We start from the raw sequence: 12,354 nt of genomic DNA, 5'->3' as shown, positions 1-12,354 counted from the left end.
GACAGACAGTTGACATTTGACTTTAGTGAATGAACGTCCTCTAGGACAGGTGGTTCCATCATGTTCACCAGCGGCTGTAGAACCAGAACATGTGACTAAAGCTTTGAATCCTGTCAGACTATGGTTCTTATACTAACGTTCCTCAAGGAGTTCCTCAGGGTTCTGTGCTAGAACCACTACTCTTCACATTATCAGGGAACATGAGGACACCAGCTCCATCTATCTACCAGCTGATTAAAGTGGACACAGGACAGTCTCCAGGCGTCTGTCTCCAGGCGTCTGTCTCCAGGCGTCTGTCTCCAGGTGTCTGTCTCCACCTGCTGCTCAGTGAGGGAACTACACCAGCTCAGTCACAACCAGAGGTATGAAACTTTATTGACAACAGACAGGTGAACAGGTTCAGTGGGTGGAGAACTTTATTGACAACAGACAGGTGAACAGGTTCAGTGGGTGGAGAACTTGGGCAGCTGGTCGCCCAGGATGACCCGCCGCTCCACGCCCGCCTCCGAGATGGACGCCAGCCTCACCACGCCGCCGCTGGAGCCGTCCCTCTCCATGGCCAGGGACAGGGCTGAGACACACAGAGGGGACAGAGAGACAAGCATGAGGACAGAGCTAGAGAGCTGAGGGCGGCCTCCAGCTCCCAGCATGCCTTGCAGCATGCCTTGCAGCATGCCTTGCAGCAGCGCGTACCTGCAGCAGTCAGCTCCAGACACTGGTCTTTGCTCATCCCTGGTTTGTAGTTGGAGTCCATGAAGCCGTAGATGTAGCTGCTGCCGCTGCCGCCCACGGCCACCGGCTGCCTCACCAGCATCCCCCCAATAGGAACGCAGAACACCTGGGACAGACAGACAGACAGACAGGGGTGTCACTAACGATGTTTTTAACCAGCTCACCTGTACAGGTACGTCCAGGTGTGCGTCCTACCTGTCCCCCCTTCCTCCGGTCCCACCCTGCCACCAGGATCCCAGCACTCAGCTCCTCTCTGTAGCGGTAGCAGCTAGCTCTGAACAGGTTAGCAGCCGTCTCCACCAGGGGGGGCTCGTCCAGCTCAATGCTGGGGGGGGACAGGTAGGGGGAGGGACAAACACACAGGTGAGTACGGACCACAGGTGACTGGACTCAGGGGCTGTCAATCAAACCATGACTCACCTGTGGAAGCCCAGCTGGTAGGAGACGACTTCAGCTATAGCCTGAGTGTCAGCAGCTGATCCAGACCTGGGAACACCTTCATCATCATCATCACCACCTTCATCATGACTGATGGTGCGTTCGAGTGCCCATCCAAACCAGTGGGACTTATCCTACCTGAAATGTACTAGCTCCTACTTCTGAGCGTTGGAGGCAGTTGAAGTGGACCGTAAACAGTAACCATGACGACCGCCGCTCTAAACTGATGCTGGCTTTGTTTGTGAAGAGGCATTTTGACTGCCAGTAACCAGTCTACTTACGTACACTAACGAGATGGAAGAGGCCAAACTGTGGATGAGTAATTATGCACTGCAGCCTCCGCCGTTGCTCTGAAACGTCCAACATCATCTAAAGGTCACATACAAACGTTATCATCTGCACAGCTACGTGACGTCGTACCCCTTCCCCTAGTAAACGCTACAAAACTGTGTGACAGTAAACCAACTGCATGTTTATGACTAAATTGTCCTGATGTCATGTCCATCAATACTGAATCAAGAGTTTGAGCGCACTATATAAACGACGTGAGACTCCAGGGCGCCGCCATTATCCTCCGACTTCACTTTGGCCAGGTCGGGGCAGGTCGAGCTCCCCCGAGTTCCCCGGTAGGAGGTTCCAGTGCTCTGTTCCTAGTTGGAGGCGGGATATGTCCCACGTCCCACTGGTTTGGATGGGCGCTCGAACGCACCATGAGACCCTGTGTCTAACAGGAAGTGAGGACACTGACCTGCAGCAGAAGATCCTGTCGTGGATCCGAGTCAGTTTGTCTGTGACTCTGTTGGCGATGTAAGCCCTGAGGGACAGACAGGGGGACAGGGGACAGTCAGAGAGGGGACAGTCAGAGAGGGGGACAGACAGACAGGGGGACAGGGGTCAGACAGAGAGGGGACAGGTGGACAGTCAGACAGGTGGACAGACAGAGAGGGGGACAGACAGAGAGGGGGACAGGGGAACAGTCAGAGAGGGGGCAGACAGAGAGGGGGACAGGGGACAGTCAGAGAGGGGACAGTCAGACAGGGGGATAGGGGGATAGTCAGAGAGGGGACAGACAGACAGGGGGACAGGGGGACAGTCAGAGAGGGGGACAGACAGAGAGGGGGACAGGGGGATAGTCAGAGAGGTGGACAGACAGACAGGTAAACAGTCAGTCAGTCAGAGAGGGGGACAGGGGGACAGTCAGAGAGGGGACAGGTGGACAGTCAGACAGGTGGACAGGGGGACAGTCAGAGAGGGGACAGACAGACAGGGGGACAGGGGGACAGTCAGAGAGGGGGACAGACAGACAGGGGGACAGGGGGACAGTCAGAGAGGGGGACAGACAGAGAGGGGGACAGGGGGATAGTCAGAGAGGTGGACAGACAGACAGGTAAACAGTCAGTCAGTCAGAGAGGGGGACAGGGGACAGTCAGAGAGGGGACAGGTGGACAGTCAGACAGGTGGACAGGGGGACAGTCAGAGAGGGGGACAGACAGACAGGGGGACAGGGGGACAGTCAGAGAGGGGGACAGACAGAGAGGGGGACAGGGGGATAGTCAGAGAGGTGGACAGACAGACAGGTAAACAGTCAGTCAGTCAGAGAGGGGGACAGGGGACAGTCAGAGAGGGGACAGGTGGACAGTCAGACAGGTGGACAGGGGGATAGTCAGAGAGGTGGACAGACAGACAGACAGGGGGACAGACAGAGAGGGGGACAGACAGACAGGGGGACAGGGGACAGTCAGAGAGGGGACAGGTGGACAGTCAGACAGGGGGACAGGGGGACAGTCAGAGAGGGGACAGACAGACAGGGGGACAGGGGGACAGTCAGAGAGGGGGACAGACAGACAGGGGGACAGGGGGACAGTCAGAGAGGGGGACAGACAGAGAGGGGGACAGGGGGATAGTCAGAGAGGTGGACAGACAGACAGGTAAACAGTCAGTCAGTCAGAGAGGGGGACAGGGGACAGTCAGAGAGGGGACAGGTGGACAGTCAGACAGGTGGACAGGGGGATAGTCAGAGAGGTGGACAGACAGACAGACAGGGGGACAGACAGAGAGGGGGACAGGGGGACAGTCAGAGAGGGGACAGGTGGACAGTCAGACAGGTGGACAGGGGGATAGTCAGAGAGGTGGACAGGTGGACAGTCAGACAGGTGGACAGGGGGATAGTCAGAGAGGTGGACAGACAGACAGGGGGACAGGGGGACAGACAGAGAGGGGGACAGGGGGACAGTCAGAGAGGGGACAGACAGAGAGGGGGACAGGGGACAGTCAGAGAGGGGGACAGTCAGAGAGGGGGACAGTCAGAGAGGGGGACAGGGGGACAGTCAGAGAGGGGACAGTCAGAGAGGGGACAGACAGAGAGACAGGGGGACAGTCAGAGAGGGGACAGGGGGATAGTCAGAGAGGGGGACAGTCAGAGAGGGGGACAGTCAGAGAGGGGACAGTCAGACAGGTGGACAGACAGACAGGGGGACAGTCAGAGAGGGGACAGACAGACAGGGGGACAGGGGGACAGTCAGAGAGGGGGACAGTCAGAGAGGGGGACAGGGGGACAGTCAGAGAGGGGACAGTCAGACAGGGGGATAGGGGGATAGTCAGAGAGGGGACAGACAGAGAGGGGACAGGTGGATAGTCAGAGAGGGGGACAGTCAGAGAGGGGACAGGTGGATAGTCAGAGAGGGGGACAGTCAGAGAGACAGGGGGACAGGGGACAGACAGGTAAACAGACAGGTGGACGGACAGACAGAGAGACAGACAGACAGACAGACAGACAGGTAAACAGTCAGTCAGTCAGAGAGGTGGACAGACAGACAGGTGGACAGTCAGTCAGGTGGACAGACAGGTAAACAGACAGGTGGACGGACAGGTAAACAGACAGGTGGACAGACAGACAGACAGAGAGACAGACAGACAGGTAAACAGTCAGTCAGTCAGAGAGGTGGACAGACAGACAGGTGGACAGACAGACAGGTGGACAGACAGGTAAACAGACAGGTGGACGGACAGGTAAACAGACAGGTGGACAGACAGACAGACAGAGAGACAGACAGACAGGTAAACAGTCAGTCAGTCAGACAGGGGGACAGTCAGACAGGGGGACAGTCAGACAGGTAAACAGTCAGGTGGACAGACAGACAGTCAGGTGGACATAGTGATGTCTTCCAGTCCGTCCTCTCCGTGGTCTCTTACCCTGTGGTTGTGCGTGAGTCAGCTCCTATCACCACTCCTCCATCATACTCCACAGCCATGATGGTGGTCTGACACACACACACACACACACACACACACACACACAGATTACCTTTAGACGGTCAACTAACAACACATCAGCCATGCGTCCATTATCGGACACAGCGTCAGTTTAACTAGCTCCGGTTCTCTTCGTGTGGTTCCGTTATAGTTCGTCTTTACTCGGTGACCTTGTTATTTAATAGTTTAGCAGAAGGAGGTGAAAGACAATAAGGACAGAAGACAACCCGCTACGAGCATCTTTAGTGTGTCCGATAACGGAACCATTAGCAGCAGCTAGCAGTTAGCAGTTAGCAGTTAGCGGTTAGCTAACTAACCCGCTTCACCTGAATGACTCAGAAGTCTCTGTTTGACCCGTTTATGTCTCAGACGTCTCACCGGGACCACAACCGGTCCAAGTCGGTCTGGACTCATTTCAGTCCGAACACCAGAGTGAGTATAACAAACTGAATGAAGGCTAACATTAGCTGCTAACATTAGCTGCTAACATTAGCCTAAAGAACTGCTGTCTCATTGAGCCACTGAATGCGGATTAAAACCGCTCCTCTGGGACAGAACTGGACCTGGTTCGGTCGGCTCCGGTCCCACGGTGCATGGACTCACCCCGGTGCTGACTTCCTGGCTGGTCCAGTCCGGGACCAGGTCGGTTTTAGAAGAAATCTGCTGGCTGAAGTAGGGCATCATTGACGCTGCTGCCGCCATCTTGTCTCTATTTGTAAAACTGGACACGAGAGAGGAGGAAGAGGAGGAGGAGGAGGAGGAGGAGGAGGAGGAGTCCGTAACTCCCGCTGTGTTTTTATTTCATCAGCGCAGTTAGAGTCGCGTCTGGCAAACACACTAAATCACAAACACACCGCTTCATTATATTAAACTGTATATTTCAGCATCTGGACTTCCGTTATTCAGAAACTTTCTAAAACTACGCCATAGAGTTTTGTTCAGGCACGTTAGCGGACAGCTGTGCACAGAGGGGTCCTGCGAGAAACCGGAAGAGAAGGTAAACACTGCTGCGGGTTTTAAATTACCCGTTATTCTTTGTTTTAACGTCGTATTATTAAATTATTGATGCATATTCGTAGATTTACTTCATTAATGTTCGACGCGTCCAAATATAATTGAGTTTAAATAAGTGTTTTAATCGGTTATCAGCTCGTTCTCTGACGGCCCAGTGTCGCCTCAACCGGACTCCATTCAAAAAAAGACTCATTTTAATCTCCACGTTTAAAGCTGGATACAGAAACAATAAATACGTTAATGTAAATGAAGTCAACACTTTTAGATTCTAGAAGAAATGATCTTTAATTCGTCGTAACCCTGAAACACTCGGTGGTTACTGGTAGACTGACTGGGTTCATGATGATGGACGTGTTTGTTCCAGATGACCGTTCATAACCTCTACATCTTTGACCGCAACGGAAACTGTCTCTACTACAACGAGTGGAACCGGAAGAAGCAGGCGGGGATCTCAAAGGAGGAGGTGACGACACACGAGACGACACACGAGACGACACACGAGAGGACACACGACGAGACGACACACGAGACAACACACGAGACGACAATACACAACAACACACGAGACAACACACGAGACGACACACGAGACAACACACGAGACAACACACGAGACAACAATACACAACAACACACGAGACAACACAAGACGACACACGAGACAACACACGAGACTACAATACACAACAACACACGAGACAACACACGAGACGACACACGAGAGGACACACGAGACAACAATACACAACAACACACGAGACAACACAAGACGACACACGAGACGACACACGAGACGACACACGAGACAACAATACACAACAACACACGAGACAACACACGAGACAACACACGAGACAACAATATACAACAACACACGAGACAACAATACACAACAACACACGAGACAACACACGAGACGACACACGAGACAACACACGAGACAACAATATACAACAACACACGAGACAACAATACACAACAACACACGAGACAACACACGAGACGACACACGAGACAACACACGAGACAACAATACACAACAACACACGAGACAACACACGAGACGACACACGAGACAACACACGAGACAACAATACACAACAACACACGAGACGACACACGAGACGACACACGAGACAACACACGAGACAACAATACACAACAACACACGAGACAACACACGAGACGACACACGAGACAACACACGAGACAACAATACACAACAACACACGAGACAACACACAACAACACACGAGACAACACACGAGACGACACACGAGACGACACACGAGACAACACAAGACGACACACGAGACGACACACGAGACAACACACGAGACGACACACGAGACAACACACGAGACAACAATACACAACAACACACGAGACAACACACGAGACGACACACGAGACAACACACGAGACAACAATACACAACAACACACGAGACAACACACAACAACACACGAGACAACACACGAGACGACACACGAGACGACACACGAGACAACACAAGACGACACACGAGACGACACACGAGACGACACACGAGACAACACAAGACGACACACGAGACGACACACGAGACGACACACGAGACGACACACGAGACAACACACGAGACAACAATACACAACAACACACGAGACAACACACAACAACACACGAGACAACACACGACGAGACGACACACGAGAGAACACACGAGACAACACAAGACGACACACGAGACGACACACGAGACAACACAAGACGACACACGAGACGACACACGAGACGACACACGAGACAACAATACACAACAACACACGAGACAACACACGACGAGACGACACACGAGACAACAATACACAACAACACACGAGACAACACACGAGACTACACACGAGACGACACACGAGACAACACACGACGAGACGACACACGAGACGACACACGAGACGACACACGAGACGACACACGAGACAACAATACACAACAACACACGAGACAACACAAGACGACACACAAGACGACACACGAGACTACACACGAGACAACACACGAGACAACACACGAGACAACACACGAGACGACACACGAGACAACACAAGACGACACACGAGACAACACACGAGACAACACACGAGACAACAATACACAACAACACACGAGACAACACAAGACGACACACAAGACGACACACGAGACTACACACGAGACAACACACGAGACAACACACGAGACGACACACGAGACGACACACGAGACAACACAAGACGACACACGAGACAACACACGAGACAACAATACACAACAACACACGAGACAACACAAGACGACACACAAGACGACACACGAGACTACACACGAGACAACACACGAGACAACACACGAGACAACACACGAGACGACACACGAGACGACACACGAGACAACACAAGACGACACACGAGACAACACACGAGACAACACACGAGACAACACAAGACGACACACGAGACAACACACGAGACAACAATACACAACAACACACGAGACAACACACAAGACGACACACGAGACAACACACGAGACAACACACGAGACAACACACGAGACAACAACACACGAGACAACACACGAGACTACACACGAGACGACACACGAGACAACACACGAGACAACACACGAGACGACACACGAGACGACACACGAGACAACACAAGACGACACACGAGACGACACACGAGACAACACACGAGACAACACAAGACGACACACGAGACAACACACGAGACAACAATACACAACAACACACGAGACAACACAAGACGACACACGAGACAACACACGAGACAACACACGAGACAACACACGAGACTACACACGAGACAACAATACACAACAACACACGAGACAACACAAGACGACACACGAGACGACACACGAGACGACACACGAGACAACACACGAGACAACACAAGACGACACACGAGACAACACACGAGACAACAATACACAACAACACACGAGACAACACAAGACGACACACGAGACAACACACGAGACAACACACGAGACAACACACGAGACAACACAAGAGACAACACACGAGACAACACAAGACGACACACGAGACAACACACGAGACTACACACGACGAGACGACACACGACGAGACAACACACGAGACTACACACGACGAGACGACACACGACGAGACAACACACGAGACTACACACGACGAGACGACACACGACGAGACGACACACGAGACGACACACGAGACAACAATACACAACAACACACGAGACAACACAAGACGACACACGAGACGACACACGAGACGACACACGAGACTACACACGACGAGACGACACACGAGACGACACACGAGACAACACACGAGACAACAATACACAACAACACACGAGACAACACACGAGACAACACACGAGACAACAATACACAACAACACACGAGACAACACACGAGACAACACACGAGACAACACAAGACGACACACGAGACAACACACGAGACAACACACGAGACGACACACGAGACAACAATACACAACAACACACGAGACAACACACGAGACAACACACGAGACAACAATACACAACAACACACGAGACAACACACGAGACAACACACGAGACAACACAAGACGACACACGAGACAACACACGAGACTACACACGACGAGACGACACACGACGAGACGACACACGAGACGACACACGAGACAACAATACACAACAACACACGAGACAACACAAGACGACACACGAGACGACACACGAGACGACACACGAGACAACACACGAGACAACACAAGACGACACACGAGACAACACACGAGACAACACAAGACGACACACGAGACAACACACGAGACAACACAAGACGACACACGAGACAACACACGAGACGACAATACACAACAACACACGAGACGACACACGAGACGACAATACACAACAACACACGAGACGACACACGAGACGACAATACACAACAACACACGAGACAACACAAGACGACACACGAGACAACACACGAGACAACACAAGACGACACACGAGACAACACACGAGACAACACAAGACGACACACGAGACAACACACGAGACAACACACGAGACAACACAAGACGACACACGAGACAACACAAGACGACACACGAGACAACACACGAGACAACACACGAGACAACACAAGACGACACACGAGACAACACACGAGACGACACACGAGACAACAATACACAACAACACACGAGACAACACAAGACGAGACGACACAAGACAAGACGACACACGAGACGACAAACATAATAAACATCTGTGTCTCTGTCTCTGTCTCTGTCTCTCTGTGTCTCTGTCTCTATCTCTGTCTCTCTGTGTCTCTGTGGCTCTGTCTCTGTCTCTGTCTCTGTGTCTCTGTCTCTGTCTCTCTGTGTCTCTGTCTCTCTGTCTCTGTGTCTGTCTCTCTGTCTCTGTGTCTCTGTGTCTCTGTCTCTCTGTCTGTCTCTCTGTCTCTGTCTCTCTGTCTGTCTCTCTGTCTCTGTGTCTGTGTCTGTCTCTGTCTCTGTCTCTGTCTCTGTCTCTCTGTCTCTGTGTCTCTGTCTCTGTCTCTCTGTCTCTCTGTGTCTCTGTCTCTCTGTCTCTGTCTCTCTCTGTGTCTCTGTGTCTGTCTCTCTGTGTCTCTGTCTCTCTGTCTCTGTCTCTCTGTGTCTCTGTCTCTGTGTCTGTCTCTGTCTCTCTGTCTCTCTGTCTCTGTCTCTCTGTGTCTCTGTCTCTGTCTCTGCAGGAGTTTAAGCTGATGTACGGGATGTTGTTCTCCATCCGCTCGTTCGTCAGCAAGATGTCTCCTCTGGACATGTATCCTTCACGTCAGCCTGTCTGTCTCTGTCTGTCTCTGTCTGTCTCTGTGTCCAGCTGTCTGTGTCTCTGTCCATGGTCCTTAGCAGCGTCTGTCCTCAGGAAGGAGGGCTTCCTGTCCTTCCAGACCAGCAGGTACCGTCTCCATTACTACGAGACTCCGAGTGGACTGAAGTTCATCATGAACACCGACCTGTCCGTGTCCAACGCCAGAGACACTCTGCAGCACATCTACAGCAACGTGAGACACACTGTCTGTCCTCTAAAGACAGGGACCACATTCATCTGTTGTTGTTCTGTCGTCTCCTCAGATTATTCATTCCTGTCCAGTGAGGGCTTTTATTGTGAAGGGCTTCACGTTGACGTGTGTGTGTGTGTGTGTGCGTGTGCGTGTGCGTGTGTGTGTGTGTGTGTGTCTCTGTCTCTGTCTCTCAGCTGTACGTGGAGCTGATCGTGAAGAACCCCGTGTGTGTGTCCACTCAGAGTCTGGACAGTGAACTGTTCAGCAGCCGACTGGACGCCTTCGTCAGAGCGCTGCCGTACTACAGCCCCAGAGCCGCCTGAGCAGTCAGCTGGTCCATCAGCTGGTCCATCAGCTGGTCCAACAGCTGGTCCATCAGCTGGTCCATCAGCTGGTCCAACAGCTGGTCCAACAGCTGATCCTCCAGCTGATCCTCCAGCTGATCCTCCAGCTGATCACCAGCTGATCACCAGCTGATCCAACAGCTGATCAGTTAAACTCTGATTGTATTTATTGTGGTTTTGTATCTTCATGAATTAAACTGATGTGAAATGTCTGACGTGTGACCGTCCTCTGACTGCAGCAGAGTTAATGTTCAGTCCTTCATCAGGACGAAGATGATGAGGATGATGATGATGATGATGATGATGATTAAATAATGATCATCAGGGACATGAGCGTCCTCCGTCTGTCTGTCTGTCAGCTGATCAATAGATGAGGTCATGTCTGATTAACAGCTGGATTATTCTAATCCCTGACACATGTTCACAGCAGCTGTCACCATGACAACATGTACAAAGACATCATACAGAAATATACATGTATAATATATAACATGTATAATAATTAACTATAATATAATATAATATATATATATATATTCTTTCTCCCAGTGATCAGATACTGATCAGATCACTCGCCTCATGAGCTGCAGGAGACTCTGAGGGAGGGGCCAGAGCTGCAGCTGCATTATGGGTAATGTAGGCAGGAAGGGTTGTTAAGGGTGTGTGTGTGTGTGTGTGTGTGTGTGTGTGTGTCTATAACATCACGTTCCGTATGAACCAACCAGCAGCTCCACCACAGGACAGAAGATCATCCTAATCCCATCACATCATTCTGAGTGTGTGTGTTAATCTCTAATCCCACCAACATCTGGAAACACACACACACACACACATTCATCTTCCTATTGCAGTGAAGACCGTCTGACACACACGCTACCATAACTACCATGATGCATTCACTGACATCAAGGACAAATAACACGCTCTACAGCCACAGCAACAAAGTCTGAACTGAACATAAACACATGAGCTCATCACTACTGAGCTCTACAGATATGTATAGTCTGTATAAAACAGGCAGCACCTCAGCACCATCAGTAGCATTTAATAGTACTCCACAGTGTGTTGTTAGATGGGATAGTGTAGCAGCTAAAGGTCTAATCACTTTATCAGATAGTTGATGTGCAGCCTCCTTCTCTCTGTTACCACAGGACGTTTGGTCAAGTTGTTAACTGACTGCTGTCCAGAGGATTTGGACCGTTCCTCTGCTAGCGTTAGCATTAGCATGTCTTTGTTGCAGTAGTACTTTAGTTGTATTTCAGGACTGACATGTCACGGTAGTATGGGCTTCATCTTTAGTGAAGAGCCAATGACCCTCTGGACTCCTCACCTGTATCCGAGGAGGCGTCCATGTTGTTATGGTCACATGATCAGAGACTAGTCCACATGAAGTGAAGTCCACTAATGGACTAGTCCTCCAGTCCTCACCATAGAAAGGTCCAGGTAATGTAGAGGTGTCTGGTTGTTGCGTCTACAAATGTCT

General features: G+C 51.3%; 2 protein-coding genes across 3 annotated transcripts; one reads left to right on the top strand and one right to left on the bottom strand.

Moving 5' to 3' along the window:
- Nucleotides 1-398: 398 nt before the first annotated feature.
- On the bottom strand, nucleotides 399-5,161 carry psmb6 (proteasome 20S subunit beta 6). The gene is made up of 7 exons (XM_084549080.1): nucleotides 5,026-5,161; nucleotides 4,363-4,430; nucleotides 1,919-1,984; nucleotides 1,153-1,218; nucleotides 928-1,057; nucleotides 694-838; nucleotides 399-571 (listed from the first exon to the last, which is right to left on the bottom strand). Exons 1-7 carry the CDS (start codon nucleotides 5,122-5,124, stop codon nucleotides 444-446), a joined length of 702 nt encoding a protein of 233 aa, XP_084405206.1. The 5' UTR covers nucleotides 5,125-5,161; the 3' UTR covers nucleotides 399-443.
- A 201-nt stretch (nucleotides 5,162-5,362) lies between these two features.
- trappc1 (trafficking protein particle complex subunit 1) lies at nucleotides 5,363-11,083 on the top strand. Of its 2 annotated transcripts, XM_084549203.1 has the most exons (6): nucleotides 5,363-5,419; nucleotides 5,801-5,899; nucleotides 10,216-10,286; nucleotides 10,389-10,527; nucleotides 10,722-10,861; nucleotides 10,946-11,083. In XM_084549203.1, the coding sequence occupies exons 2-5, from the start codon at nucleotides 5,801-5,803 to the stop codon at nucleotides 10,848-10,850; spliced, it is 438 nt and encodes a 145-aa protein (XP_084405329.1). In that variant the 5' UTR covers nucleotides 5,363-5,419; the 3' UTR covers nucleotides 10,851-10,861; nucleotides 10,946-11,083. The 2 variants fall into 2 exon arrangements, with proteins under 2 accessions (XP_084405329.1, XP_084405328.1); XM_084549202.1 differs by having other exon boundaries at nucleotides 5,364-5,419; nucleotides 10,722-11,083.
- Nucleotides 11,084-12,354: the final 1,271 nt, after the last annotated feature.

This window comes from Chelon labrosus (assembly GCF_963514085.1).
Source record: "Chelon labrosus genome assembly, chromosome: 1".
Taxonomy (NCBI): Eukaryota; Metazoa; Chordata; class Actinopteri; order Mugiliformes; family Mugilidae; genus Chelon; species Chelon labrosus.
Note: the sequence above shows the minus strand (reverse complement) of the source record. Positions and strands in the feature narration are given on the sequence as shown.